Source organism: Myotis brandtii, unplaced genomic scaffold (assembly GCF_000412655.1).
Source record: "Myotis brandtii unplaced genomic scaffold, ASM41265v1 scaffold333, whole genome shotgun sequence".
NCBI classification, from domain to species: domain Eukaryota; kingdom Metazoa; phylum Chordata; class Mammalia; order Chiroptera; family Vespertilionidae; genus Myotis; species Myotis brandtii.
Genome location: NW_005362842.1, coordinates 496874 through 521942, shown reverse-complemented (window position 1 = coordinate 521942; position 25069 = coordinate 496874). Strand labels below are relative to the sequence as shown.

At 44.3% G+C, this 25069-nt stretch overlaps 2 protein-coding genes across 7 annotated transcripts in view; one reads left to right on the top strand and one right to left on the bottom strand.

The window, feature by feature from the left end:
- Nucleotides 1-16829, top strand: part of TTPAL (tocopherol (alpha) transfer protein-like) — a 32412-nt gene extending 15583 nt beyond the window's left edge. Inside the window, exons 1-5 of one of the 6 annotated variants that reach the window (XM_014543720.1) lie at nucleotides 666-1367; nucleotides 4131-4590; nucleotides 5525-5718; nucleotides 7026-7136; nucleotides 9396-10683. In XM_014543720.1, coding sequence (XP_014399206.1) covers nucleotides 4146-4590; nucleotides 5525-5718; nucleotides 7026-7136; nucleotides 9396-9674 — 1029 coding nt within the window. In that variant the 5' untranslated portion in view covers nucleotides 666-1367; nucleotides 4131-4145 and the 3' untranslated portion in view covers nucleotides 9675-10683. Of the gene's footprint in view, nucleotides 1-665; nucleotides 1368-3358; nucleotides 3386-3414; nucleotides 4591-5524; nucleotides 5719-7025; nucleotides 7137-9395; nucleotides 10684-10999; nucleotides 12013-14866 lie in introns of those variants that run through there. The other 5 variants (XM_014543721.1, XR_001363068.1, XR_001363067.1 and 2 more) reach the window with 5 other exon arrangements.
- A 1638-nt stretch (nucleotides 16830-18467) lies between these two features.
- Nucleotides 18468-25069, bottom strand: part of SERINC3 (serine incorporator 3) — a 19113-nt gene continuing 12511 nt past the window's right edge. Inside the window, exons 8-10 of the mRNA XM_005871236.2 lie at nucleotides 23712-23892; nucleotides 20053-20280; nucleotides 18468-19406 (exon numbers count right to left, since the gene is read on the bottom strand). Of these exons, the coding sequence (XP_005871298.1) occupies nucleotides 19268-19406; nucleotides 20053-20280; nucleotides 23712-23892 (548 nt within the window). The 3' untranslated portion in view covers nucleotides 18468-19267. The remainder of the gene's footprint in view (nucleotides 19407-20052; nucleotides 20281-23711; nucleotides 23893-25069) is intronic.

Genomic DNA, 25069 nt, shown 5'->3' with positions numbered 1-25069 from the left:
CCCTCCGTGGCCCTGGGGGCCCAGGGAAGGGACCCTTGAGAGGGAGGGATAACCGGAAGTGGGGGACTCGAGGAGCGAGACCCCAGGCAATGGGGACACCTGGGGAAGGGGTGACAACCGGAAGTGGGGGTCTCGAAAGGCTGCTACGGGACGTAGGGTCTGTGGGGCCCCAGGAGCGATGGCATCCTGACCTCTCCTTGCTTGGGTGGCGTGGGGAGGAAGGTGGTGCTCACAGGGTGATGGACTCAGGTGAGGAAGCTTCATGGCTCCACCCTAACGAGTGGGGTTTGCAGTCCTCCCTGTTCCCCCATCAGCTCTGTGCCTGACAACTGCCCAGACCCTGGAGACTAGCCCGAGGCTCCGGGGAGTGCAGAGCCCGCCGGGTGTGTGCCCCTGGGCACATCACTTACCTTCACATCAGCCGCTGGTGGTGCTGAGCTCCCTCAAGGGCCAGGCACTGGGGCAGCGGTTCTCAACCTGTGGGTCGCGACCCCTTTGGGAGTCGAACGACCCTTTCACAGGGGTCGCCTAAGACCATCGGAAAACACATATATAATTACATATTGTTTTTGTGATTAATCACTATGCTTTAATTATGTTCAATTTGTAACAATGAAATTGCGGGTCACCACAACATGAGGAACTGTATTAAAGGGCCGCGGCATTAGGAAGGTTGAGAACCACTGCACTGAGGAGATCTGTGAACATGCCAGGCAAATGGTCTGCCCCCGTGGAATTTACATCCTAGTGGGCAGTTTCCTCCCATTGTGAATGGGAGGAGTAATAGAGCCGGCACCAAATATAGTGAAGATTAAAAGAAAAGTTCTTATTCACCACGGTAAGCTCGATGCATGGTAAAATGCTCATACATATTATCGCTTCATTATTTCACTGTAAGTTAAACTTCCTAAGACAAAGAATTATATTGTTCGCTGTTGCATGCCCAGTGGGTGTGAGCACAGTGCCTGACTCATAGAGTAGGTGATCAGTGATTACTTGATAATGAAAGGTTAGTGAAGCAGACCCTGAGGAGTGTTTATGTCATAACACTGGACTGCCATTTCTGAAAGAAATAGGTGCTGCGGAACAGTGGAGGGAGTCGCCCTAGGGAACCAGGGAAGGCTTCACAGAGGAGGTGACATTGAAGCTGAGTCTGGAACGTGATGAGTTGTCTGGGTGGGGACAGACAAGGAGAGGAAATTCCAGGCAGAAATATCATAAATGCATGAGGTGTTCTGAGAATGGTGGGACATTGGTTTGTTTTGACTGGCATTTACTATGCATTGAGAGGTGGGAAACTAGGAGACGGGCCGGAGAAAGACACTGAAGCTGGGGCATGGACGTGGACATGACAGTCTTCCTCCTGGGTAAGCACTGAATTGCGATTACAGGCATCTGTTGGTAACTCCCATGGAAACAGAGCCCAGGGTGGATCCTATGAATCTATGCTTGTTCCATTCCTTGCTCAGCATACCTCTGCCAAGCAGATTAAACTCATTCAACAAATATTTATGGAGCTCGGACTGTGTGCCTGGCACCCTGTTAGGTGCTGGGTTTAAGGTGATGAGCAAGACAGTTGTGAATGTTGCTCACAAATTGCCTACAGACAACAATGGCGTGGGAGAAGTGCTATGTCAGAGAGCTGTGGGAAGGCTCCTAATCCGACCTGGAGTCCGAGAAGGCCTTCTGCTTCAAGCACCGTCATCTCTCACCTGGGTTAGTGCAGCGGCCTCTAAATGGTCTCTTCACTTCCATCCTCATCCCCTTCCGGTCCATTTGCAAGACAACTGAAAAATCCTTTTAAAATATAAATCTGGTCATGTCACTCGACTCAAAACCCTCTTGGCTCCCACCAAACTCAAGGGCAACCTTATTGGCCTACAAAGCTCTGGTCCAGTGGGTACCTCTCTAAATTTACCTGCTAGTACTCTCTGCCTTGCTCACTTGGCTCTAGCCACACCGGCCTCTCTGTTCCTCGAAAAAGCCAGGCAGATTCCTGCCTCAGACTGCACCCTTGTTCCCCCAGATACCTACCTACACAACTTGCTCCCTCGTCTCCTTTGTCTTTGCTCCATTGTCACTTGGGTGAGGCCTTCCATGACCACCCTATTTACAATTGCAACTCCTGTCCCCAGATACATTCAACCCCCTTCCTACTTTATCCCTCTCCATAGTGCTTATGGAGAATATAAAGTTTATTTTGCTTATAGTGCCCCCCCCCCCACACACACACACTAGTATCTAAGCTCAATGAAGGCAGGATTTTATATTCACTGCTGTATCCTCAGTGCCTGGAAGTGGGCCTGGCACATAGTAAGTGCTCAATATTTGTTGAATGAATGAAGTGGCATCTAATGGGAACTTAAGGATGAATCAGTCAGGTGATGAACTAGAGGAAGAGCATATTAGTTGGAGGAAACAGGATGTGACAAGACAAAAAAACACCTCTGGGAGGAAGTGAAAAAGGCTGGGTAGGGCTGGCGACTAGAATGCACGGAATGAAGTAACCTGGTCACAATAGCTGCCATGCACCTGCGCGTGACTGGCTACATGCAGAGACCCCTGAGGTGGTCCCTGCCTTCCTCGAGCTCCAGGGGTTCAGTGGCAGCCCATGGACAAGAGCTTGGGCTTTGGAACTGGACAGCCCTGCTGCTATCTTATTCTTGGAATATCTAAGGCAGCCGTTTTTTGTTTCTGCTTTTCACTTGGTAAGTGTGTTGGTTCTGGTCTTCTAAGAAGCAGAAACTAAGATGAGATTAGACACGCAAAAAAGCCACTGGCAGCAACGCCCATGAAGCATAGAGGGAGGGGAGCTGGCCCTGTGGAGGAGGTTTGGGCAGTAAGTCTCCGACTGCACGCAGGTCCATGAAAGGGTCGGCTAGCCAGGCGGATGGGGAGTCCCTGAGGCAGAGAGTTACCTGGTAGAGGAGTCCCATGTCTCAGTCATTGGCTGGGGGCCAGTCTGTGCAAAGTGTGGATCCCCTGGATGGCGGATCCGGGGGGAAAGCAGCTGGGCCATCCGTCAGTTATGCTTCACCCAGCAGGAGATCTGCTGAGTTCCGTTTCATGACCACCATGATAAGTCACATTGCATATGGTAAAAAAAATTCAAACAGTACAGTAAAAACCCTCTCCTGCCTCAAACATCCAGTTCTCCAGTTGTTCTCTGGGAACCACTGGCAACAGTTTCCTGTATCTCTTCTCAGAAATTTTAGGTGTATTGACAAGTGTATATATGTATATATTTTAGAAACATAAATGCAATTACTTTTATTGATTTCAGCGAGGAAGGAAGAGGGAGAGAGGGTTGGAAACATCAATGATGAGAATCATTGATTGGCTGCCTCCTGCATGCCCCCTACTGGAGATGGAGCCTGCAACCCAGGTGTGTACTCTGACCAGGAATCGAACCCTGACCTCCTGGTTCATAGGTCGATGCTCAACCACTGAACCACACCTGCTGGTCAAACACGACTATTTTATATACATTGTTCTGCGACTGCTTTTCCCCCCCTCAGCATATCAGCTTATAAGTTCTGCCTGATTTCCATGACTGAATAGTATTCCATTCATATGGTGATATTACTTAACCAGCCTCCAACTAGTAGGCAGTTAAAGTGTTTCCAGTTTTTTGCCATTATAATCCCACCACCTTTTGGTGTATAGGACGACACTCTAACCAACTGAGCCACCCGGCCAGGGCTAAATTTTGATAGATAGTGACAAACTGCCATCCAAAGAGGCTGCCTAGCTTATTCTCCCAACAGCAAGCATATCAGAGCACCCATTTTGCATTTTGCCCGTCTGAATTTCAGAGTTGTTTTAATTCACATTTCTTTAATTACGAGTTACATCAAGCATCCATGCATACATCTGTGAGCAAAGCCATGGTGTTGGATGAGCAGTGTATGTTTCCTGCTGTAGGTCTGGGTGCCTCCGTGGCGATTCTAACTTAATTCAGCCTTTCGGATCCAGGTCACCCCTCCACCCCAGTTGAGACCCAGTGCTCTGAGGTTACTTGGCTTAACAAAAACGTTCCTGTCCCCCCGCATCAGCTGCCCTGGGGTTTGAGATGACCAGTTAATAATGCTGCACTTTATTAACTCCACTTGGGGCATCTGTTTTGACAGGCACCCTGGTAGCTAATGTCAGAAGAAAGTGACTCTCTGAGAACTAGCCCTTCTGTGGCCTCACTTTCCGAAAATGAGCTGCCACCAGCACCCAAGCCTCCTGGCTATGTGTGCTCGCTGACGGAAGAACTGGTCACCAAGGCCAGGGAAGAGCTGCAGGAGAAGCCGGAATGGAGACTTCGAGACGTGCAGGCCCTCCGTGACATGGTGCGGAAGGAGTTCCCGAACCTGCGCACCTCTCTGGACGATGCCTTCCTGCTGCGCTTCCTCCGAGCCCGCAAGTTTGATTATGACCGGGCCCTGCAGCTCCTGATCAACTACCACAGCTGTAGGAGAAGTTGGCCTGAAGTCTTCCATAACCTGAAGCCGTCGGCCTTAAAAGATGTCCTCGCTTCCGGATTCCTCACCGTGCTGCCCCACACAGACCCGCGGGGCTGCCATATCCTCTGCATCCGCCCAGGTATTGCCCTAGGCTGTTGCGGGGTGCTTGTGCACAGCCTCAGTTTGGGATGTGTCTGTCCAGCCCCTCTCCCCCTTTCCTTTTCCCTTTTATCCCCTCCATGTGTTAGTCAAGGCCTTTTGATGGCGGATAACAAACCCTACTCAACCCGGCTTACGAAAAAAGGGAGGATTTAGTCTGAGGAGACAGGAGCATCTCACAGAACCAAGCCCACACCTGGAGCCAGGAGTCAAATTCAGTTTTACCCAAACTGCATGGTTAGCATGGGAAGAGGTGGTTCCCCAAGGAAAATCAGGGTGATGTCCTGAAGATAAAGGGACACATCTGATGGCAGAGGCATAGATGTCCATTAAGATAAGTACTATTGCCCTGGCTGGTGTGACTCAGTGGTTAGAGCATCATCCCGCGCACCCAAGGGATGCGCCATCAAGGGCACGTACCTGGGTTGCAGGTTGATCCCTGGCCCTGGTCTGGGTGCATGTGGGAGGCAACTAATTGATGTGTCCCTTTCACATCGATGTTTCTCTCTCTCTCTCTTCCCTTTCCCATCCCCTCCCTTTCACTTGCTCTAAAAATCAATAGAAAAAATATCCTCAGGTGAGGATTAGCAAAAAATAAAAATAAAATAAGTCCTATTATCCCATTCTATTTATGAGGGGATGAGGACTCAGAGTAAGGAAGTAACTTGCCCAAGGTGTAACTTCAGAGTTCACACTTTTGACTTCAACACAATTGCAATTTCCATTTCAGCAGTTAAGAAATGTCAGCTGCTGCTGAAGGTGTCCGATTTCCTAACCTCAATAGAGCCATGCCAGTAGAATATCATCTTGCCTTTCTGTTTTTAAAGGACAGTTTTAGCACAGAGATCAATCTTAGCCTGTCTGATTGTTTGTATGTATTTATGTAACATACTGACCATCTCTTATGACCTTAGACAGATGGATACCGAGCAACTATCCAATTACCGAAAACATCCGAGTCATATACTTGACATTAGAAAAGCTCATTCAGTCTGAAGAAACCCAAGTGAATGGAATTGTAATTCTTGCAGACTACAAAGGAGTGAGCTTATCAAAAGCATCTCACTTTGGCCCTTTTATAGCCAAAAAGGTGATTGGCATCCTTCAGGTATGGCCCCCATTTGTCGTGTGCCTTTCTGTTGTTTTGGCTTTCCCCAGAGCCCTGTCCAGTTACCCATGTGATATGCACACCCCACTTCTGGCTCCTACAATCAGAAAAATACGAAAGCATTGAAAGTTCTATTTACCACTCATTCCCCTGAGGGTCTCCAGTAGTTTCTGAGGTACCTTTAATCTAGGCAAGATCAGCTTTCAGACAAGACTCCAAAAACCAGAGAAATGCTTTCTGCTCTTTTTTTTTGGTCAAAAAGACAGAGGAGAAATTCTCCTAACAAACGAAACTGAGAAATTGTGTTTCTGCCCAAGGTGATAGAGCCTGCCCGGCCGCCTGGGACCCGGGGATGGGAAGCACTGTTGGACTGTTTGGCCCGATGCTTTCACCCCTCAAGTTGTGTCTCAGAACACAAGTCACTGAGAACCGTCGGGTTCCTTATATATCTTCACAGTGTGTAATGGTTTGCAAAGCACTTTTACGGTCATCATAACCCATTCAGTGATTCAAGGAATCCTTTTAGATAAACAAGTCAAGAATTACTTTTCTTTTTTGGTTGGCGGGGAAACAGACCTAGCAGATACAGTGTGGCCCAAGTCTCTCCGGCTTGACTCCTAGCTCATTCTGACCCAGCCCGTGGGTGCTGGCTCTTGTGAGCTGCGGGGACCAGAGACAGAACAGTTCTCCATGTGTCTGAGGCCCTACTGTGCCCCAGGCTGGTATGTAAACATCCACGTCACATTTGGTCATTATCAGAAGTTTGAATTCTGGCTTTGAGGCAGCGCTCTGGCTTTCCTTGGCTTCCACTCTTCTGATGCCTCCTGCTAAATCCCATGTAGATTTAAGGGTCAGCATAATGAGTTTAGATTATTATTTCCTGTAAGATGATCTGAGAGACAAAATTCCAGGGTTAAAAAAATTTGGGAAATATGGTAAAGCAAGTCCCTTTCTTGTGAATGTCACTGTACAGTAAACATTTACATTTAAGGCTCTGAACAGTCCTGCAGTTTGCTACTTCTCAAACTCATTTACCTGCCTGGACGCTTTTTTACATCACACCTGGTAGCCTCCCGAGGAATACACTTTGGGCAACTCTGATTCAGAAGGTCTGATACTTACTAGATCCATCCACATCGGCTCAGACCACTTTTTACCTTCCTGTTTAGCCCCTACTTGTGTTTCTTTGAGGAGACCTTGAGAATCAGACCAGACTGAAGAAGATTTCACTGGGGGAGGCAGGCTGTGGTAACTGACAGTTTGCAAATATTCCATGTGTTCTAACATCCCCTTCCCTTCCCCCACAGGATGGCTTCCCCATTCGGATAAAAGCGGTCCATATCGTGAATGAACCTCGAATATTTAAAGGCATTTTTGCCATCATAAAACCATTTCTGAAGGAGAAAATAGCAAACAGAGTAAGTGATGATCCTACTAAAGATACTTTAATTTTGTTTCTGCTTCCTTATTGGTGACATCTATAAATTTAATTGTGACATCAGTAATCTTATCTTAGTTTATTATTCTTGCCCTGGGACTGTTAATTTGGAAAGTTCAGTGAACAGTCCTTTCTGTGAGGGGGAGATGAATAAGAATATAACATTTGACAATAGAGCAGAGCCAGGATTGTTATCTAAGAGCTTCCCTGCTTTGTAATCAATCAGACTTTTTCATATCTTGGGCTGAGCATTGTAAACCAACATTATATTTTACATGTAAGAGGACATGGAAAAGGGTCGTCATTGGGCAGGGGGTGAAGAAGAGTTATGGAGATTTCTCACTACCGCTCCTTGGGTTTCAAAATACTATTTAAGCCTTCCCATCTACCTAATCTGTTGTCCTGCTGTATAAAGTGTGTGGAATAATTCAAGGTTTATGAGGTAGGTGAGCTTTTAGCTTAACTCTTATTTAAGAACGGGTAAATGACACTTGAAAAGATGGGAGAGCCTTTTCCAGCACCAAGATTGAAATATGGTGGGTGGTAGTTTTCCCCTCCCTAGGCCTAGGAACATTGTGATCACTCCAAAGACTGGGACTTGAATTTTATATATATTTTTTATTTTTATTTTTTTCAAAGAGGAAGCACAGAAAGACAGAATCTCAAGATTGCAAGGGAGAGAACTTAAAATCCAGATCCCCAGACCTTTTTCTGAAGACTTTTTAAAAATTATTTTTACTGATTTCAGAGAGTCAGGGAGAGAGAGACAGAAACATCAATGATGAGAGAGAATCATTGATCGGCTGCCTCCTGCACACTCATGCTCTCCACTGGGGATCAAACCCACGACCCTGGCATGTGCCCTGACCAGGAATTGAACCATGACCTCCTAATTCATAGGTTGACGCTCAAACCCTGAGCCATACCAGCTGGGCTCCCTGAAGGTTTTAATTCATCAGCTCAGGGGTACAGCCCAGGAATCTGTGCTTTTAAAATCTAGGAGATTCTGATGCACAGTTAGGTCTGAGAACCACTAACTTAGTGGCCTCCACGCCTGGGTTTGAGCCTGTGTTGGTTTCTGGAGCTCCTGTTTGGAACTTGCTTTTTCCAAAGCAGCCTTTGGGCCGAGTCTTCTTTTCACATCTGTGAAATGACCTTATTTGTGGCCCACAATCTTGTTCCTTTGGTCCTTCACATGTTCATTCATTCATTCAAAAATATTGATCAAATACTACATGTGAGTATGTTCTAGATAAACAAAATAGACCAAATTCTCGGTCCCCAGGAAGCTTACATGCTAGGGCAGGGGTGGAAAACGTCTGGTCACAGGCCGTGTAAGGTCCACAAAATCATTTGGTCTGGCCCTGCCAAGGCAATAGGGTGAGTCAAATGAATGTTTGACCAAATATAGCAGGCTAATTTTTAAGTTAATAATTTTGTGTGGCCCGAGAATGATGTTATGAATATCCAAGCGGCCCTTGGCAGTAAAAAGGTTCCCCACCCCTGTTCTAGGGAGACATAGACAACGAATTACATGTTACCTGGTATTAGAATGCGATGAGTGCAATGGAGAAAAATGAAGCAGTGAAAGAAGTTAGTGAGTGTGGGAAGGGGGAAAGGGTTGTAGTATTCAATAGAGTGGTTAGAGGTAGCGTCATTGAGAAGTTGGCGTTTGCGTAAAGAATTGAAAGAGGCAAGGGAATGAGCCTTACAGATCCCTGGGACCAGCAACAGCCCGATCCTGGGGTGGGAGCACGCCTGGCATACTGGAGGAGCAGCAGCGGGGAAGCAGAAGTGGGAGGCAGAGCAGTAACGGGGGCTGGATCATATGGCCTTTGGCGTTTGGTCTGTGAGGGGAGCACTGGAGAGTTGTGCAGAGGAGTGACGTGATCTGACATCACTGAAATGAGCTTAGATTGTGGTGGGACAAGGGTGCAAGCAGGGAGACCAGGAAGGAGGTGGTGTGGGAGTCTGGGTAGAAACAATGGTGGCATGGTGCCATTAGGGTGGCAGTAAGGTGGTTGGATTCTGGGTATATTTTGTAGGAGCAGCCAACAGGGCACTTGATATAAAGAAAAGAAAATTAAGAATCCTCAAGCTTTTCAAGGAACTGGAGGGGTAGAGTTGCCATCATCCATTCCTTTATTCATTCAAGATATTTGAGCACATAGCATGAAGGAGGTGGGTGAATTACTGATTAACCTAAGGCCAGGTGTGTTTTCATTTCCTTCCCCTCTAGTTTTTCCTCCACGGGTCTGACCTGAACTCTCTCCACACAAACCTTCCAAAAAGTATTCTCCCCAAGGAGTACGGGGGCACGGCTGGCGAGCTGGACATTGCTGCCTGGAACGCGGTGCTGCTGGCCTCGGAGGAGGACTTTGTGAGAGAGTTCTGCCAGCCTGTCCCCGCCTGCGACAGCATCCTGGGGCGGGCCCTGCTGCCCGAGGGGCTGGCCTCAGATGCGCAGTGTGATGACTCCATGCGGGCTGTGAAATCACAGCTGTACTCCTGCTATTAGCCAGTCCCTTGTGAGCACCACCAGCTTTAAGTCCTTTCCTTTTGTTCTTTGGGGAGGCACAGGAGAATTTTAGGTGCCATGGATTCTTGCTCCTTGTAATTAAGCTGCAGCATGGAGGAAAAGCTGAGCGTGAGCGAAGGGGCATGCCCTGGATCACTTGAATTATTCCATGAAGACATGGAAAACGTTCCCAGTGATTCCCAAATTTGTGGAATCCCAGTTTGCAACCATTAATCTGGAAGTTGTTTCTGGTTCTTAAACATCTCAAAGCAGGAAGAATGAGGACCAAAGTCACTTTGATCCCATCTTCAGGAGAAAACAACCCGATTGGCCAGTCAGCACACTCCTGTGAAACACTTGGGTCCAGCCTGCATAGTGGCCACATGTGAGACTTTAGGAGTTTGTGTCTCTCACATGAACCCTAACTCCAGACTTCTGTTGCTCATCAGGAATCTACAAGTTTTTGGCCCAGGTACCTGTTGCCATCATGGGTTTGGAAAGCACCTTGTCTGAATCAGGCACACAGCGGGACATCAGCAGCTTGACCAGGGACTTCCTGATCAAGTTCGGGAGCCAAGACTTCAAGCACCTGTGGGATTCATTGGTTGAATCTTGCAGTAGAAACTAGTTTTCCCAAATCCATAAAGCCTTAGTCCTGGTTCTCAATAGAATCATGCAAGGTCCTAGAAGTATATAATTTTATTCAACCTAAAATACTGGAGGCCAGGCCTGTGTAGCTAAAAGAATGCTGGCCTAAGAATTAAGAGACCTGAGCTCCAGCCTCAGATGTGTGGCCATGGATAAGACCTGGGCCTCTGTGAGCCTCAGTTTCCTCATCTGTAAAATGATGCTCAATGAAATGACACATAGGGCCCTTTGGGCTGCTGAGGTTCTGGGGTTTGATTTAGTTATTGGATGTTAGACATTGCTTTTCCGCCTAGAACAGCGGTTCTCAACCGGGGGGTCGCGACCCCTTTGGGGGTCGAACGACCCTTTCACAGGGGTCGCCTAAGACCATCGGAAAACACATATATAATTACATATTGTTTTTGTGATTAATCACTATGCTTTAATTATGTTCAATTTGTAACAATGAAATTGGGGGTCACCACAACATGAGGAACTGTATTAAAGGGTCGCAGCATTAGGAAGGTTGAGAACCACTGACGTTCTCAACCTTCCTAATGCCGTGACATTTTAATACAGTTCCTCATGTTGTGGTGACCCCCAACCATAAAATTATTTTCGTTGCTACTTCATAACTGTAATTTTGCTACTGTTATGAATCGTAATGTAAATATCTGATATGCAGGATGTATTTTCAGGGGTCGCGACCCACAGGTTGAGAACCGCTGCCTAGATGCACGTGGCTGGATCCTGTTTTCCGTGGTACACCTGGGCCTTTCCAAGAGGCATGTGTCAGTCACCATTTGGCCCTGCCTTTAAAGAAACAAGTATGTATATCCTGGAACTCAGTGATACCAACCTCCTTTTCGTAGTGAGGGTTAAACTTGAATGGCTTTTGTGAGGGCAGGCAGGTGAGATGACCGGGATCTTGTATGAATTCCATCCCTGAGATTCTGGTGGTATATTGTAAAGCTGGCAGCAGGGAATGGTTAAGTTACTTGGGATTCTGAAATTTTGGTCTCTGGAAATGAATAAAGGGCAGGTTATTGCTGGGTCACTTCTGATGGCCCCTGCCCTCCCAAACCCACGGAATTTCTCTTTGTTGTGGATGGGCACACTTTAGTCTGTCCAGCCAGACTGGATGTTTGTTCTGCATTTCAATACTTTAGACTCATCCTGTCAAGAATTTAGCCTTTGCCCAGGCGTCATATTAGTGGTTCATCTCGTGACTTTTGACCTATTTCCTTTCCTATTCATTCCATGTAAATGATAATGTTAAAGTAACAAGTACTATGTGTTGTGTGTGTAACTTCTCTGTGCACTTATTAGGCCACCAGGCAAGGTGGAAGTGAACAGTGCACCGAAATTCAAAGGCCAGTCTCTTGCAAATAAGCTGTTCATCTTTATAGCACTTTAAAAGTCTGGAGAAGTTGTTGGTAGAAGTTATGTACCTCATTAGTGCCAATTCTAGGGAAAGTTCTTTTCACCATAGATACTAACCCTGGATCCTCTAGGACCTGGCTGAGCTGAAAATGTCAAAATGCACACCCCTGGCTGCCTCTAGTTCCGCCTGACAGTGATGGTGTGACCAGCATTGCTGAAAAGTTCTAAACAGGACAAGTGGGGTGGCTAATGTAGGTAGAGGTTCAGGACCCATCTGCCTGGATGGGAAAATTGGTTAGAGGCTTTCCTAGTTCCCAAAGAGATTTTTTTTTTTTTTAAAGGGGGGCGGGGGTGGCGAGAAAAACAGCTAGACAGAGAGAAATGAGTTGCTTAGCCCCACCAAGTTTCCAAGGTTGAAACTGCATTCCATTCCATTGCCTTTGTCTAGATGACTTCAATAGGAGTGGCCAAGCTCACCTAGAGAAGCATCTCAGAGACCAGGAAGGATGCTGTTCAGGCCTTTGTAATTGAGCCCAGGAGCTGTTTCAGCTTCTGAAAGGAGTCAGAGCCAGGGTTTGTCTGCCTGCCTTTTAGAGCTGCTGCTTTGTTTTGGCTCAAAAGAGGGATCCAATAGTTTTGGCACCTGAGGAGTTTGAACCAAGCTGTGAAACCAGGACCTCCCTGGGTGAAAATCAAGGCAGTCTGTGTTTGGCTTCACCAAGCATTTCCAGTTTCCCCAGCAGGGGGATGGGAATGATCAAGGGAGCGCACAGGGAGCCACACTCATTAGTGGAGGCACACAGACCGCACAGCAGTGAACAGTGGAGAACGGAGAACGGGGAGTGCTTTCCTTTAGGAAAAAACTCCAGCCCATTCCACAGGCTCCCGAAAATGAACTTTCCCCACAATTCAGGGTAGTGTGCAGTGTAGGGAAGGGAAGAGTAGATCAGGAGACCCGAGTTCCAGCTGTACCTTGGTGTGTGGTTTTGGGTGAGCCACTGCACACCCCTGAATCATTCTGTACTAAAAGGGGACCACACCCTGACTCTGAAACCTCCGTTCCCAGCATCCATCATCCTGCCCCTGCCCCTCACCCCCGCCCCCAGCTGGGTCATTCAGGAAGTACCTAAAACTTCCAAATGTAGATTTAGGTAATATGGGGGTTTTCTTCCTCCTTCCCCCATACTGCTCCACAAAAATGTGTCTCTTCCTGGAATCCCATTCTGCCTTCATGAGAGGCTGAAATCTACAGAAAAAATCTACAGAAACAGCCAGAAGTGCAGTCCTGGCTTCCTCTTATTTGCTCTTGGTGAAGGTGGCTTTAGCTCCCTCATGTTTCATCCTGCTTTCACAGGGAGTCACCTGTCCTCAGGTTTATAAACACTTTAGCTTACAAGATACATTTTTCTTTTTGGCCAAAAAGTAGCAGGGTAATAAGAGAATTTCCCCCTAAATTCCTGTGAGACATTGAGCCTCTCAGAATTCTCCCTGGTGGGCAGTTTCTTTAAATGCCATCTCATTCTGACCGGTCATGGGATTATTTTTCCATTTGGGTAGGCAAAAGTTGTACTCTGTGGCATTATTATAATATCTCACTTTCAAGTTTTCAGCTCTTAAGGTTTTCCTTTGAAAGCTCTTTCATTTAGGAAGTAAAATGATAGCTAATGTGTAAGTGTGGCTGTCCTGTGGCATGAAAGGTGTGGAGATGCCAAACATTGTGACTGTTTGGGAGTGACGGCCGTTCTCACACTCCACTCCTCTCCTGGGTACTGGGGTCTGTTAATTTTGTGAATTTCAAGTCATTTTCTTTCTGCTTTCTGGACTCAGAAAAATGGCTTGCTTGAAATACAAGGAGCAGACATCATCAGTCAGATATTCCTCCTTGGCATTTGCTCCAGGGGGAAGCCCAGTGTGATTTGTGGATGAAGATGCTAGTGATGAATTTACTGTTTGCCAATTCGCTGCTTTTCCTTCCATCTCACTGGGCCACGTGTTCAGCTGGACAGCCAGTCAGCTCCCCTCGGGGGTTCTTGCAGATGTGCCTCGCCTCCTGGCACATCAGGTGGGACCTGTTACAAGTGAAATACTTGAAACTTTTCTGGGGCCAACAGCCTCTGACACCACTCTGCTGGGTGGGAGGTGGGCTCTTTCTGACCAGATTGGGGCACCATTCAGCCACTGGTCACATTCCTCACTTCAAACTGAAATTCAGTTTGGCTTTGAGTATAGGGACACATGGTGGTGGACTCATCTACTTCGGTGTTTGTTTTGACCAAAAGTTTATTTTTCTAATGCATTTTCTAAGTCAAAGTGGTGAAAACATGTAATTTTAGTATGCATGACTGAGTCTCCAACAATAAAAATCCCTGTAAGAACGAACGTGTGTGGAGTCACTTTGTGACAATGGCAGCTTGGATTATAGTTCTGAAGCTTTGTTATTCCTGGTGTGCAGGCCCGGCAGAGCCTCCCTGCAGCGGAGGCCGGAGGGCACTGACAGCACAGTGCGTCCTACAGACACAGGGCTGCTGCGCTGGAGATCACGTGCAACTAGAAGATACCGGTGTGTAGAGAGGAGGATGGGGCTGATGCCCAGTGGTGCAGTGTGCACATTTTTTGGTTCTCAAGGCCCAGATATACTTTCTGGACCAGCCCTGAATCCTTCTAAGTGATAGCGAACAGTTCCTGAGAGCTCAAGTGGGCTGAGCATGATGGTGACCTTCACATAGATAATCTCATTTAATTGTCAGGCACCCTTAGTGAAGCGGGATTATTGCCCCTGTGGGATAAATGAGACACAAGTTGAGCATTTTGCCCGAGGACACAGCTATTCCAGTACAACTGGGATTCAAAGCCAAGGCAGTCAGCCCACTATTTTCTCCTGATGGTGCTAGGCTGTGCACTTCTCTTTTATTCTTATTGTCAGCCCACGCATGGAACACAAAAGGGAGGAACTTTTAGCGTGAGGAAGCATCAGTCTAAAAATCGGCTTTATTTATTTTTTTTGGCTTCTTAGAAAATACAAAGCAGAGTGTCTTAACTTCTGACACCCAAGTTGTAATGGACACATTATTCTAGAAGCTCCTACAAGTAAACCCAGACTCCTTGGGAGGTAACGGGTACGGCCTGGTCAATGGCCTCTGCATGCTGAGCCGTTCCTCTACCTGTCCCATTTGTTTCTATAGAGGAGCGCGCACTCTGCCCCAGAGACAAAGCCCAGGCCCTACAGTGGGTCTTGTGTGTTGGTGATGACTCAGCTGAGAAACACTCCTGCAGGATGTCCATACATTCTCTGTTGGCTTCTGATGACTCGACAGGTAAGTACTCACATTGCAACATCGCTCTTCAGGTCAGCCTTCCCGGAGGAACCTGTGGAGCTTAAGCTCTGTCTGTTTCTCACATCTGGAAAAATGGAGCTAATGGCTCCAACCCTTCTCACCCTATAGTAGTGTTACAAGGTAGTTAGGATGCACTTTATAAGCCACTGGAGTTACTGTCTATGTTATGAGTCAGCATTTTCTTGTTTCTTTTCTAAAATACCTTAGTTTCCCTACTGCCCACTCTTTACATAGTACTGGTTTGGCATTCCTATAATAAATGGCAGCAAATGTTTCACATTATTGCATTTATAGTTGAGTAATAAAATCATTTAAGGTGCCACTTTACTAGGAAAAAATGTTTTTAACTAAATGTTCACCCTCTTACCTGATAAGGTGCCAGCCATTAGGGATACAGTGACCTAGTAAGATACTAGCTACTGCCTTAGCGGATTACTAACTTTCCTTTATTAATGATGGGTAAGCTTAGAGAGCCAGCTGACTCCCCTGTAGGTCCAAGCAGTCTCTAGTTTATCTTGTCTCCTACATCCTAGTAGGCCAAGGGACAATGGGGCCTAACCGAAGAAAACTAAGTCAGCCTGGGGTTTGTTTCTGTGTAACTGAGGGCAGAGCACTAAGTTCTCTAAGCGTTGGTTTGACCTAGAAAAGAGAGAATCACCACCACCTTGCAGGGGTGTGGACAATGCCTGTTCATTGCTTGGTACATGTAGGTATTTATGTGGTAGTCATGACTGTTCTTCACCCGAGGTTACAGGCATCGCATGGTGAGTCACCCAGCAGGACTTAGAACATCACTGAGTAGGTAACACAATGGATACAATAGACCAACACAAAGGAGTAAAGAGATGAAGTGCTGCTCCCGTTAGTAAGCACAAGCCTGGTATGTGCCATCCATCTGCAAAGATCAAATGCATGACTCATATTACTGAATACTCATTTTAGCTTAATGTGTAAAAAGAAAAATACAGCCAAGCAAGGACTTGGACCAAAAAGCTGTCCTGGTTTAAATTCAGCCTGAGTTAGGATTGGGTCCAGAACATCAAAAGCACTGACAACCAGGTCCATGGTCATTCTTTGGCAGTACCTTTGGTTGTCAAGAGAAAGTTTTATTTCCCAGCGAAATGAGGACCTTGTAACAACCACCTAGAAAGTAAATAGCCAGGATGGGCCTACAAGCTTTCTCCCAGATGTAACTAGGTCTCCCAGATGTTGCCTTTGATGAATCCCTACAGCATACTGCGGACCTCAAAGCCAGGGCCTGATCGGTAGTCCTGGGAGACAGACAGAGATGGGGCTGTGAGTGGTGATGAAACACTGGGCGACTCATTGGGGTGAGATGACACCATGAGGTCTGACGATTCAGAATACCCCCCTGCTTTACAGTCTGACCGTGGGCTTAGGTAAGATGCCGATGTCTATGCTTGTTTGTGATTCAGCACTCACGTGTGTAATCACTTCAATCTTGGCTAAACTACTGGGCTTCCAACTTAAAACCATGCACAGCAGGGACACTGCCCCCTAATTTTTAAAGATAATTTGTTATTTTAAATTAAATATCAAAGTTTCTATCGTGATAAAAAATTTAAAAACTTTATTGGACTTTATTAAACCTATGTTACAGTTTATTGCTTTTATTTTGAATTATATAAGGTGGGGAAGGAGGTGTACCATGTTTCTAAAGTTTAGGACCTTTAATGGGTTTAATCTGGGTGGCCCTGCTGTTAAGGAAAGTGGGGTATCTGCTTTACACTGGAAAAGGGCTAAACCTGCCCTGTCTGCCCCCCAAATCCTTTACAACCTTATCTCTGTACCCCAACATTAACCACTGGTTTAAAAGATGGTGGTTCCAACAATTCCTATTATCAAGCCCTGCTTCCCTACCCCCCACACCTGCACCCCAACCGAGAGTGTGCCCTCTATGTTCCCTGTGTTTAATTCTGTAAGAACACCTCAAATCTAGCCTGCACTAGATTTTGGCTGAAAATCTATGACTTTGAATATTGTCCAGTAGCTTTATAGCCCATATTCAGATTACCAGCTACTACCAGAGTGCTTAAGATGGGTTAAGCACTTGACAAAGTAGCTTTACTCTCTAAACAATCTTATGTACTAGGTACTATCTTTTGTTCAAACAAAGAAAACAATGAGGCTCAGGCAGATAGTTATCACCCAGGGTCATAAAGCTTAGTATATCCTCAATAAGTATTAGCTGTTTGACAATAGAAAATGGCAAAACTGATCCAAACCCAATCAGACTTCCAAGCAGATGCTCTTAGCCATTCTTAAGGGACCACACCTCCATCCTTCTAACACCCTCTTCCTGCCCCTCATGTACATATCGAACCCAGGTGTTTAAACCAGAATCACTCAGGAATCTACTTCTCCCCCGTATCTAATCACCTGCCAATTTTTAAATTTTAATTACTAAGCAGCACTGAGCTGTCAATTTCTCTCCATCCTCATGTTTACTTCTGTTTCAAATCTTACATGGAATACCCTGGTTTCTCTCTCTAAACCCATTCTCTATGTATACAGTGAATGAAGACACAATTTATTCATGCCACTATGAATATGCTCCCCACTGCCCTCAGCGTAAGGTCCAAACTCTTTAGTGTGGTTTATAAAGCCCTTCCTAACCTAGTCCCTGCCCATTTCTCCCCAGTCCAGCTTTACTAAACAAGTCTTAAAAAATCTCCCTGCCCTGACCGGTTTGGCTCAGTGGATAGAGCGTCAGCCTGTGGACTGAAAGGTCCCAGGTTCGATTCCGGTCGAGGGCATGTACCTTGGTTACGGGCACATACCCATTGAGGGGTGTGCGGGAGGCAGCTGATCGATGTTTCTCTCTCATTGATGTTTCTGGCTCTCTGTCCCTCTCCCTTCCTCTCTGTAAAAAAATCAATAAAATATTTTTTAAAAAATCTCCCTGCCTTTAACATGCAGACTCGTCTACTCTCCAGCAATGCCATCCCACTTCCCATCTCTTAGCTAACTCCTAACAATTCTTGGCTTAGACATCACTTTTTCCAGGAAGCCTACCATGACACCCCCACCTGGGCACCTTTGAATTCCTAAGTCACAGGACTAGTCACACCACACTGTACCAGTTGTCAGCTCATTTTCACCCTCTTGGAAACTGTGAGTCAAGATGGTAGAGCAAGTGTCTGTCATTCTTAAAGCTGTACCCCAGAACCTGAAGACCTCTGTCTCCTTGCCTGCTCCGTCTCCCGGAGGGTTCCCGCCAGTCCCTGCCCCTGCCTCTCACCTACCCAAGCACCTTGCCCAGAGAAGGTACCTATTGGTATACTTTTTGAATGAGTTCAAGACTTTACTCACCAGCCCTTAAGTTTTAGAAGGAATAGATGCATTCTGCTGATAAATCTGACTGCCTATATAAGTCTAAAAAATATAGAATGGCTGCTAATTCATAAAAGCTGTTAAAGAAAGGGTCTTAAAAGCGTAAGTCTATTTTAATCAAATACCTTATAGTGCAAATATAGTAAATTCACATGCATGTTACTTTTACATACTCATAACAAAATAATTACATAGACTAAAGTTGCAGTTTTTTCCTAAATGAGTCCTCATTTTAACCAAACCTACAAAGCATTTATTGAAATTAATGTTCTGGCAAAGCCACATACTTGAATCGAGCAGTGTCAATGCTGTAGTATAAAAAAAATGAAGTCTCAAGATGCAGAAGCAGTAGCCCTATCAGCAACCCCTCTTCTGGGGAAGGACCCACACACATACTCCTTCGCCCAATTACTATGATGCTATACCTCTTAAGAGTTTACGGACTGAACAGAATGCTTGTATCAACAAGTAAAGACTTTCACAGAGGAAAACTGTCATAGAAATACATTATTACTTTTTTTCCCTGCTCCTTAAGGATACTGCAATAGAAATATATTAACGATGGCCTCAAATATCCAATATTTTTCTATTTTCTATTTTAAATCAAAGTTGTAGGAACCTACAGGTCTTAATAAAGAACTCTCTTCACAGCACAGCTGTAGTTCACTTTACAAGGCAAAAATGCTCCCTTTGTACTATATCCTTAAAAATAAACAATGTACATGTAAATAAAAAATTCAGATCCTGTATCAATCATAATTCAATCTTGCCTTGGGATATACACTTGGATATAGTCAACTTCGCAAAGCATTCACTTAATATTTTAGTTAAAGCAAAAGTACAAGGGCTTTCAGCAAAGGGAACCTTTATGTGGTGTCCCTGGCACTCAGAGGTTCAGCTGAAGTCTCGATTGGTGAGGACAACTGGAGCCACAAGGGACCAGGCGTAGAGGAAGAGGCAGACCCAGCTGGAGCTGATCTTGACCCACACAGCTGACCAATTGCTGGTAACATTCTGGAACTCTGCATCAGGGCTAAGAAAACAGAAGGAAGTCAGGAAAAGGAGCCTGAGACCAGCATCGGGCAGCCCCCCAAACAAAGCCAGGAAATTCTCCAGGGAAACTTGGCTGACACTAATCCTTACTAAGGTTCCAGAAGGGACCTGAGGAAACTGCTTTTAGTTTTTATGAGCAGGGAACCCTACTTCTCAAATGGCTTTTAGCTTCTTGCCAGCATGAAGAGCCCTGACTACTCTAATCTTTGGGCAAAGTTCTTTGGGAACATCTGGCTGTTCTAGATATTGGTAAAAGTCTAGATTGAAATGGTCTCCATGAAACTCTCCTTCCTTACCAATCATTACTTTGATCAGATTACTCTATATGACCCTCTCTAGACACAGAGAAAAATTAGAGAACAAAGACTGGCTTTATGTCATGATTTTCTCTCTCCAGCACTCAGGTTTGGAAGAGCTCCCCATAATCTGCACTGTAAGAATCCCAACTGGATTTTAAATCCAAGAGGAGAAAAAGTCAAAATTATTTCAGAAAAGAGTCAGCACCGAACACAACTTGTTATATAGGTAAGAGAAGGGGATTCTAAAGTCAGGAAAATGGATGGAGATTTTAAGGTCGGCCCAAGGAGGCTAAGTGATCCTCCATCTGTGCTGTCTGAGCCTCCTACCTGTACCAGCCCGTCACGGTCATCATGATGTACAAGGAAGCCAGGCAGAGCATCAAGTGGAACATAGTGTAGCTGTACTGAACTCCCTCTTTCTCGTTGTCCATAGCCCGCCGAGGCTGTCCCTCTTCTTCGTCGCTGGCACCATTGGTAGATGTTTCACGGAGGATCACACTTTCACTTCCTGACAGGGTCAGCTTACTTACCTGGCTATTGGTAGACGTGCGGAAGCTAGAAAGTGATCCCAAGGAAAACAAATCAGAAATGGGCATGAAGATGAACTGCTGCCATTGGCTTATATGCATGAAAGTTATTTCTGAACTGCTCCTACTTTGGGGACTGACGGGCTGAAAGGCCCTGCTTGAAGTTCTGAACTGGTGCCTGCCATCACAAGACAGACAGTACTCTTACCAGTTAGTACTTGATGGTTTAACTGCTTAGGAGTTTCCCCAAACATACTATGCTCTCAATGTCTACTTCCATGACTTCACACATACCTCTCCTATCTTAGAAGGTACCACCCTCCAACCTTCTCCCAGCTAACTTACTTATCCTTCAATTCTCTGGCTATGTGCCATGTCCCCTGGAAATCCTTCTCTGACATCACCCCATCACTAGGCTGGGTTAAATTCCCACAGCTCTTTATGCTTCCCTCTGCCATAGCACTTACCATTCCTGTCTTTCTTGCTATTCACAAAACTCCTTAACAACAATGACCTTAGTCATCTATGCTTTCTGGCACATAACAGATGCTCACTAAAGTTTGTTAAATGACCCAATAACAAAATACATATAAATAAAGGACAAAAACTACATGATCACCTCAAGAGACATAAAATAATGCACTTGACAAAATCCTTTTTAATATAACAAAAGCACTCCAACTAGGAATAGAGGAAAATTTTCTCAAAATAATAAAGGGCGTTTATGAAAAACCCAGTGCTAAAATTGTAATAGTGAAAGACTAAAAGCTTTTCTAAGATCAGGAACAAGACAAATACTATATTCTCATTCAAGCTAGAGCAATTAGGCAAGAAAAAGATAATAGGCATTCAGATTGGGAAAAAAGATATAAAATGATCTCTATTGGCAGATGATATGACCTTGTATATGGAAAGTACTAAGGAATACACACTCTTAGAATCAATAAACAATCTTGCAGGATACAAGATTAATATATAAAAATTAATTCTACTTCTATATATTAGCGATGAACAACCTCAAAGATAAATCAAGAAAAAAATTCATTTACAATGTCATCAAAAAAATAAAATATTTAGGAAAAAATTTAACAAAAGAAATTTAAGACTTGTACACTAATAACTATAAACCACTGAAAGAAATTAAAGACCTAAATGAGACATTCTATGTTCATGGACTAGAAGCCTTAATATTGTTGAGATGATAATACTCTCCAAGTTCATGTACAGATTCAACTCAATCCCTTTCAAAATCCCAATTACCTTTTTTATTTTTTGGTAGAAATTGACAGGCTGAACCTAAAATTTACATGGAAATGCAAGGGACTCAGGATAGCCAAAACAATCTTGAAAAAACAAACAAACAAATTTGGATGACTCACACTTCTCAATTTTAAAATTTACTACAAAGCAACAGTAATTAAAAAAGTGGTATTGGCATAAGGATGGACATACATATCAATGAAGTAGAATTATGAGTCAAGAAATAAACCATTACATTTATGGTCAACTGATTTTTGACAAGGATGCCAGGATAAGTCAATGGGGAAAGAATAGTCTTTTCAACAAATGGTCTGGGACAACTGGATATCCACATACAACAGAGTGAAGTTGGACCCCAATACCTCAAACCATATACAAAAACAATAAAAAGACAAATAAGCAGGTTTAAAACATCCAACTGTCCATCAACTGATGAATGGATAGGTAAATGAAATGTAGTGTTATCACACAATGAATATTATTTCCAGCAACAGAAAGAATTAAAGACTGACATATACTACAACATGGATGAACCTTGAAAACATACTAAGTGAAAGAAGCCAGTAACAAGACCATATAGTGTATGATTCCACGCATATGAAACGTCTGAAAAGCAAATCTAGAAACAGAAAAGAGATGACTGTCTGCCAGGACAGGAGGGTAGGGGGAATGGGAGTGACTGCTAAGGAGCATGGGTTTTCTTTCTAGGCAAGGAAAATGTTAAAATTGACTGTGGTGATGGTTGTACAACTCTGTGAATATACTAAAAACTACCGAACTGAACGTTTTTAAAGGGTGAATTTTGTGGTATGTGAATTTTATCTTTAAAAAAGAAAAGGCCAAAAGAAAAACAAACAAAAATATGAAAACAAATGAGTATAGCTGTGTTTCACAGAAACTACTAACAAAAATAGGCAGGCAGCCTAGGGCTGCAGTTTGCCAATCCCCACTTTAAGCAATCATTAAAACAAAACAAAACAGGTAAATCTACACATAATGTTATAGAAAGCTGTCCAGATTATAATGACAAATTCGTATTTTAGAATAATAAGTGTATTTATATGGCATGTTCCTAATTTATTTACCTTATTTATGTATTTTTAAAGATTTTTATTGATTTTTAGAGAGAGAAAGGAGAGGGAGAAAAACATTGATGTGAGGGCAATACATCAATCAGCTGCCTCTCATACCCCCACACTGGGGATCAAGCCTGCAACTGGGCCATGTGCCCTGACCAGGAATTGAACCAGCAACCTTTCAGTACAATGGATGACGCCCAACCAACGGAGCCACACTGGTCAGGGCCCTAATTTATTTTTAAAAATTATATTTCAAGTGATATAAATAAAATTGTGTATATACCCCAGCCAGGTGACTCAGTTGGTTGGAGCATCATCCTGTACACCAGCGGTTCTCAACCTGTGGGTCGCGACCCCTTTGGCAGTTGAACGACCCTTTCACGGGGGTCGCCTAAGACCATCCTGCATATCAGATATTTACATTACGATTCATAACAGTAGCAACATTACAGTTATGAAGTAGCAATGAAAATAATTTTATGGTTGGGTCACAACATGAGGAACTGTATTTAAAGGGCCAGAAGGTTGAGAACCACAGCAGTCTGTCTAGCATGGGAAAACTTTCTGAGGAAGGGGCATCTCAGCAATCATTGGAAGGAAGACAATTTACAGTCTCCACAACGGCAGCCTTCCAAAAGCAGCCATTCCCACCTGCATTCGGGAAAAGCTGAACAAGCTCTGGAAGAACTGAGTTGTGGGCCAAAACAGAGTCTATAAGCACAGTACTCAAGGCTTTCATGATCTGCCCCAACCTATCCTACAAGTTGCAGGTTCAATTCCCAGTCAAGGCACATAGCTAGGTTATGGATTTGATCTTGGGTTGGGGCACGTGAAGTTTTTAAAGATAAGCCAACCTATTTTCAGAGCCACTGCTCTAGCTGATTTGTTTCTCCTCCTAAACAAATGAGAAGGTATCTCTTTGTAACGTTGGGAAGAATTATTTGATGAGCGTATTTAATGAGTTTTAAGAAATGGGTAACCGAGGCAAGTCGAGGACTTTTAATAAAGAAGAGTTAGGCTGTTACTAAAAAATTCCTCATACTACTTTTTGAAAGCAAAAAAGCTGCTTCACCCATATTAACCTTCATGAGAATCTTGTTGTAAGTATTTTTAAACTTACCTAGAATACACAAGGCAGAAAACTAAGGTTAACAGCCCAATAAAATTCCCACTCTCCAGAAGATGCCCATTCTGCGTTGGTGGAGCAGAGGTAGGGACCAGAGCAGTTGAATTTGCAGGAGCCAAGGTTGGTGCAGTCAGGTGTGTAATGATGCTCCATAGGCTTGGGTTGCAGGAATGATCTGAAAATGGGAAATATTTTATTATCTTTAGTTACAACCCATCCTGTTCCTATAAAGGATTTGAAGGATATGGCTACACATGCAGTCATGACATAAAACATGGGAATGCTATATTTAAAAGAACCTGAAATTCAGCAGTCAGTAACATATCTGTGTTGCAATTAGTGACTTCGTTTTGGAAAAAAAAGAAACAACAATTTGTCAAATTTCACAAACATCAATCTTGATTTTACTGGTTTTGACATTTAATAAATCTTCTTGGTTCTACAATTATGCAAAGGCTTTGAGCATAAGGAGTTTATCCCTAATTTTGTTGTCACATACTGACATAAGAATATAATAAAAGTAAGTTGAGCCTGGCTGGTGTGGCTCAGTGGTTGAGCACTGACCTATGAACCAGGAGGTCATGGTTCCATGCCTGGTCAGGGCACATGCCTGGGTTGTGGGCTTGATCCCCAGTGTGGGGTGTGTAGGAGGCAGCCGATCAATGATTATCTCTCATCATTGATGTTTCTCTCCCTCTCTCTTCCTCCCGCTTCCTCTCTGAAATCAATAAAAATATATTTTTTAAAAAGTTGTGTCATCATTAGAGATTCTGCAATAATTGTTTTCCTTTCAAAGGAACCCACAGAATACTCTATCGAGAAACAACCCTATAACTGCCCAACTGGTGTGGCTCAGTGGTTGAGCACCGACCTATGAACCAGGAGGTCACGGTTCGATTTTCGGGTCAGGGCACATGCCCGGGTTGCAGGCTCGATCTCCAGTTGGGGGCATGCAGGAGGCAGCCAATCAATGATTCTCTCTCATCATTGATGTTTCTATCTCTCTTTCCCTCTCCCTTTCTCTCTGAAATCAACTTAAAAATATTTTTTAAAAAAGAGAAACAACTCTATAATAACTACAAAAGATTTCCTACAGCTGTTTCCTCTAGAGCCCGTAACACCAAAGTAAAATACAATTAAAACAATTCTACAAAGAGCCAAGACAATCTTGTCTTTTCTAGCTCTCAACCAATTTGACTTAGTCCAGGGAAAAGCCTAGAACAGCAATTTTCAACTGGTGTACCACAAGAATTTTTAAAACATGCAAAATCTGACTATTTAGTCAGGGGCACTAATCTTTTTCCCCTTAGATTGTCAAATAAAAAAATGACTACAGCCAACATTATAGTCAT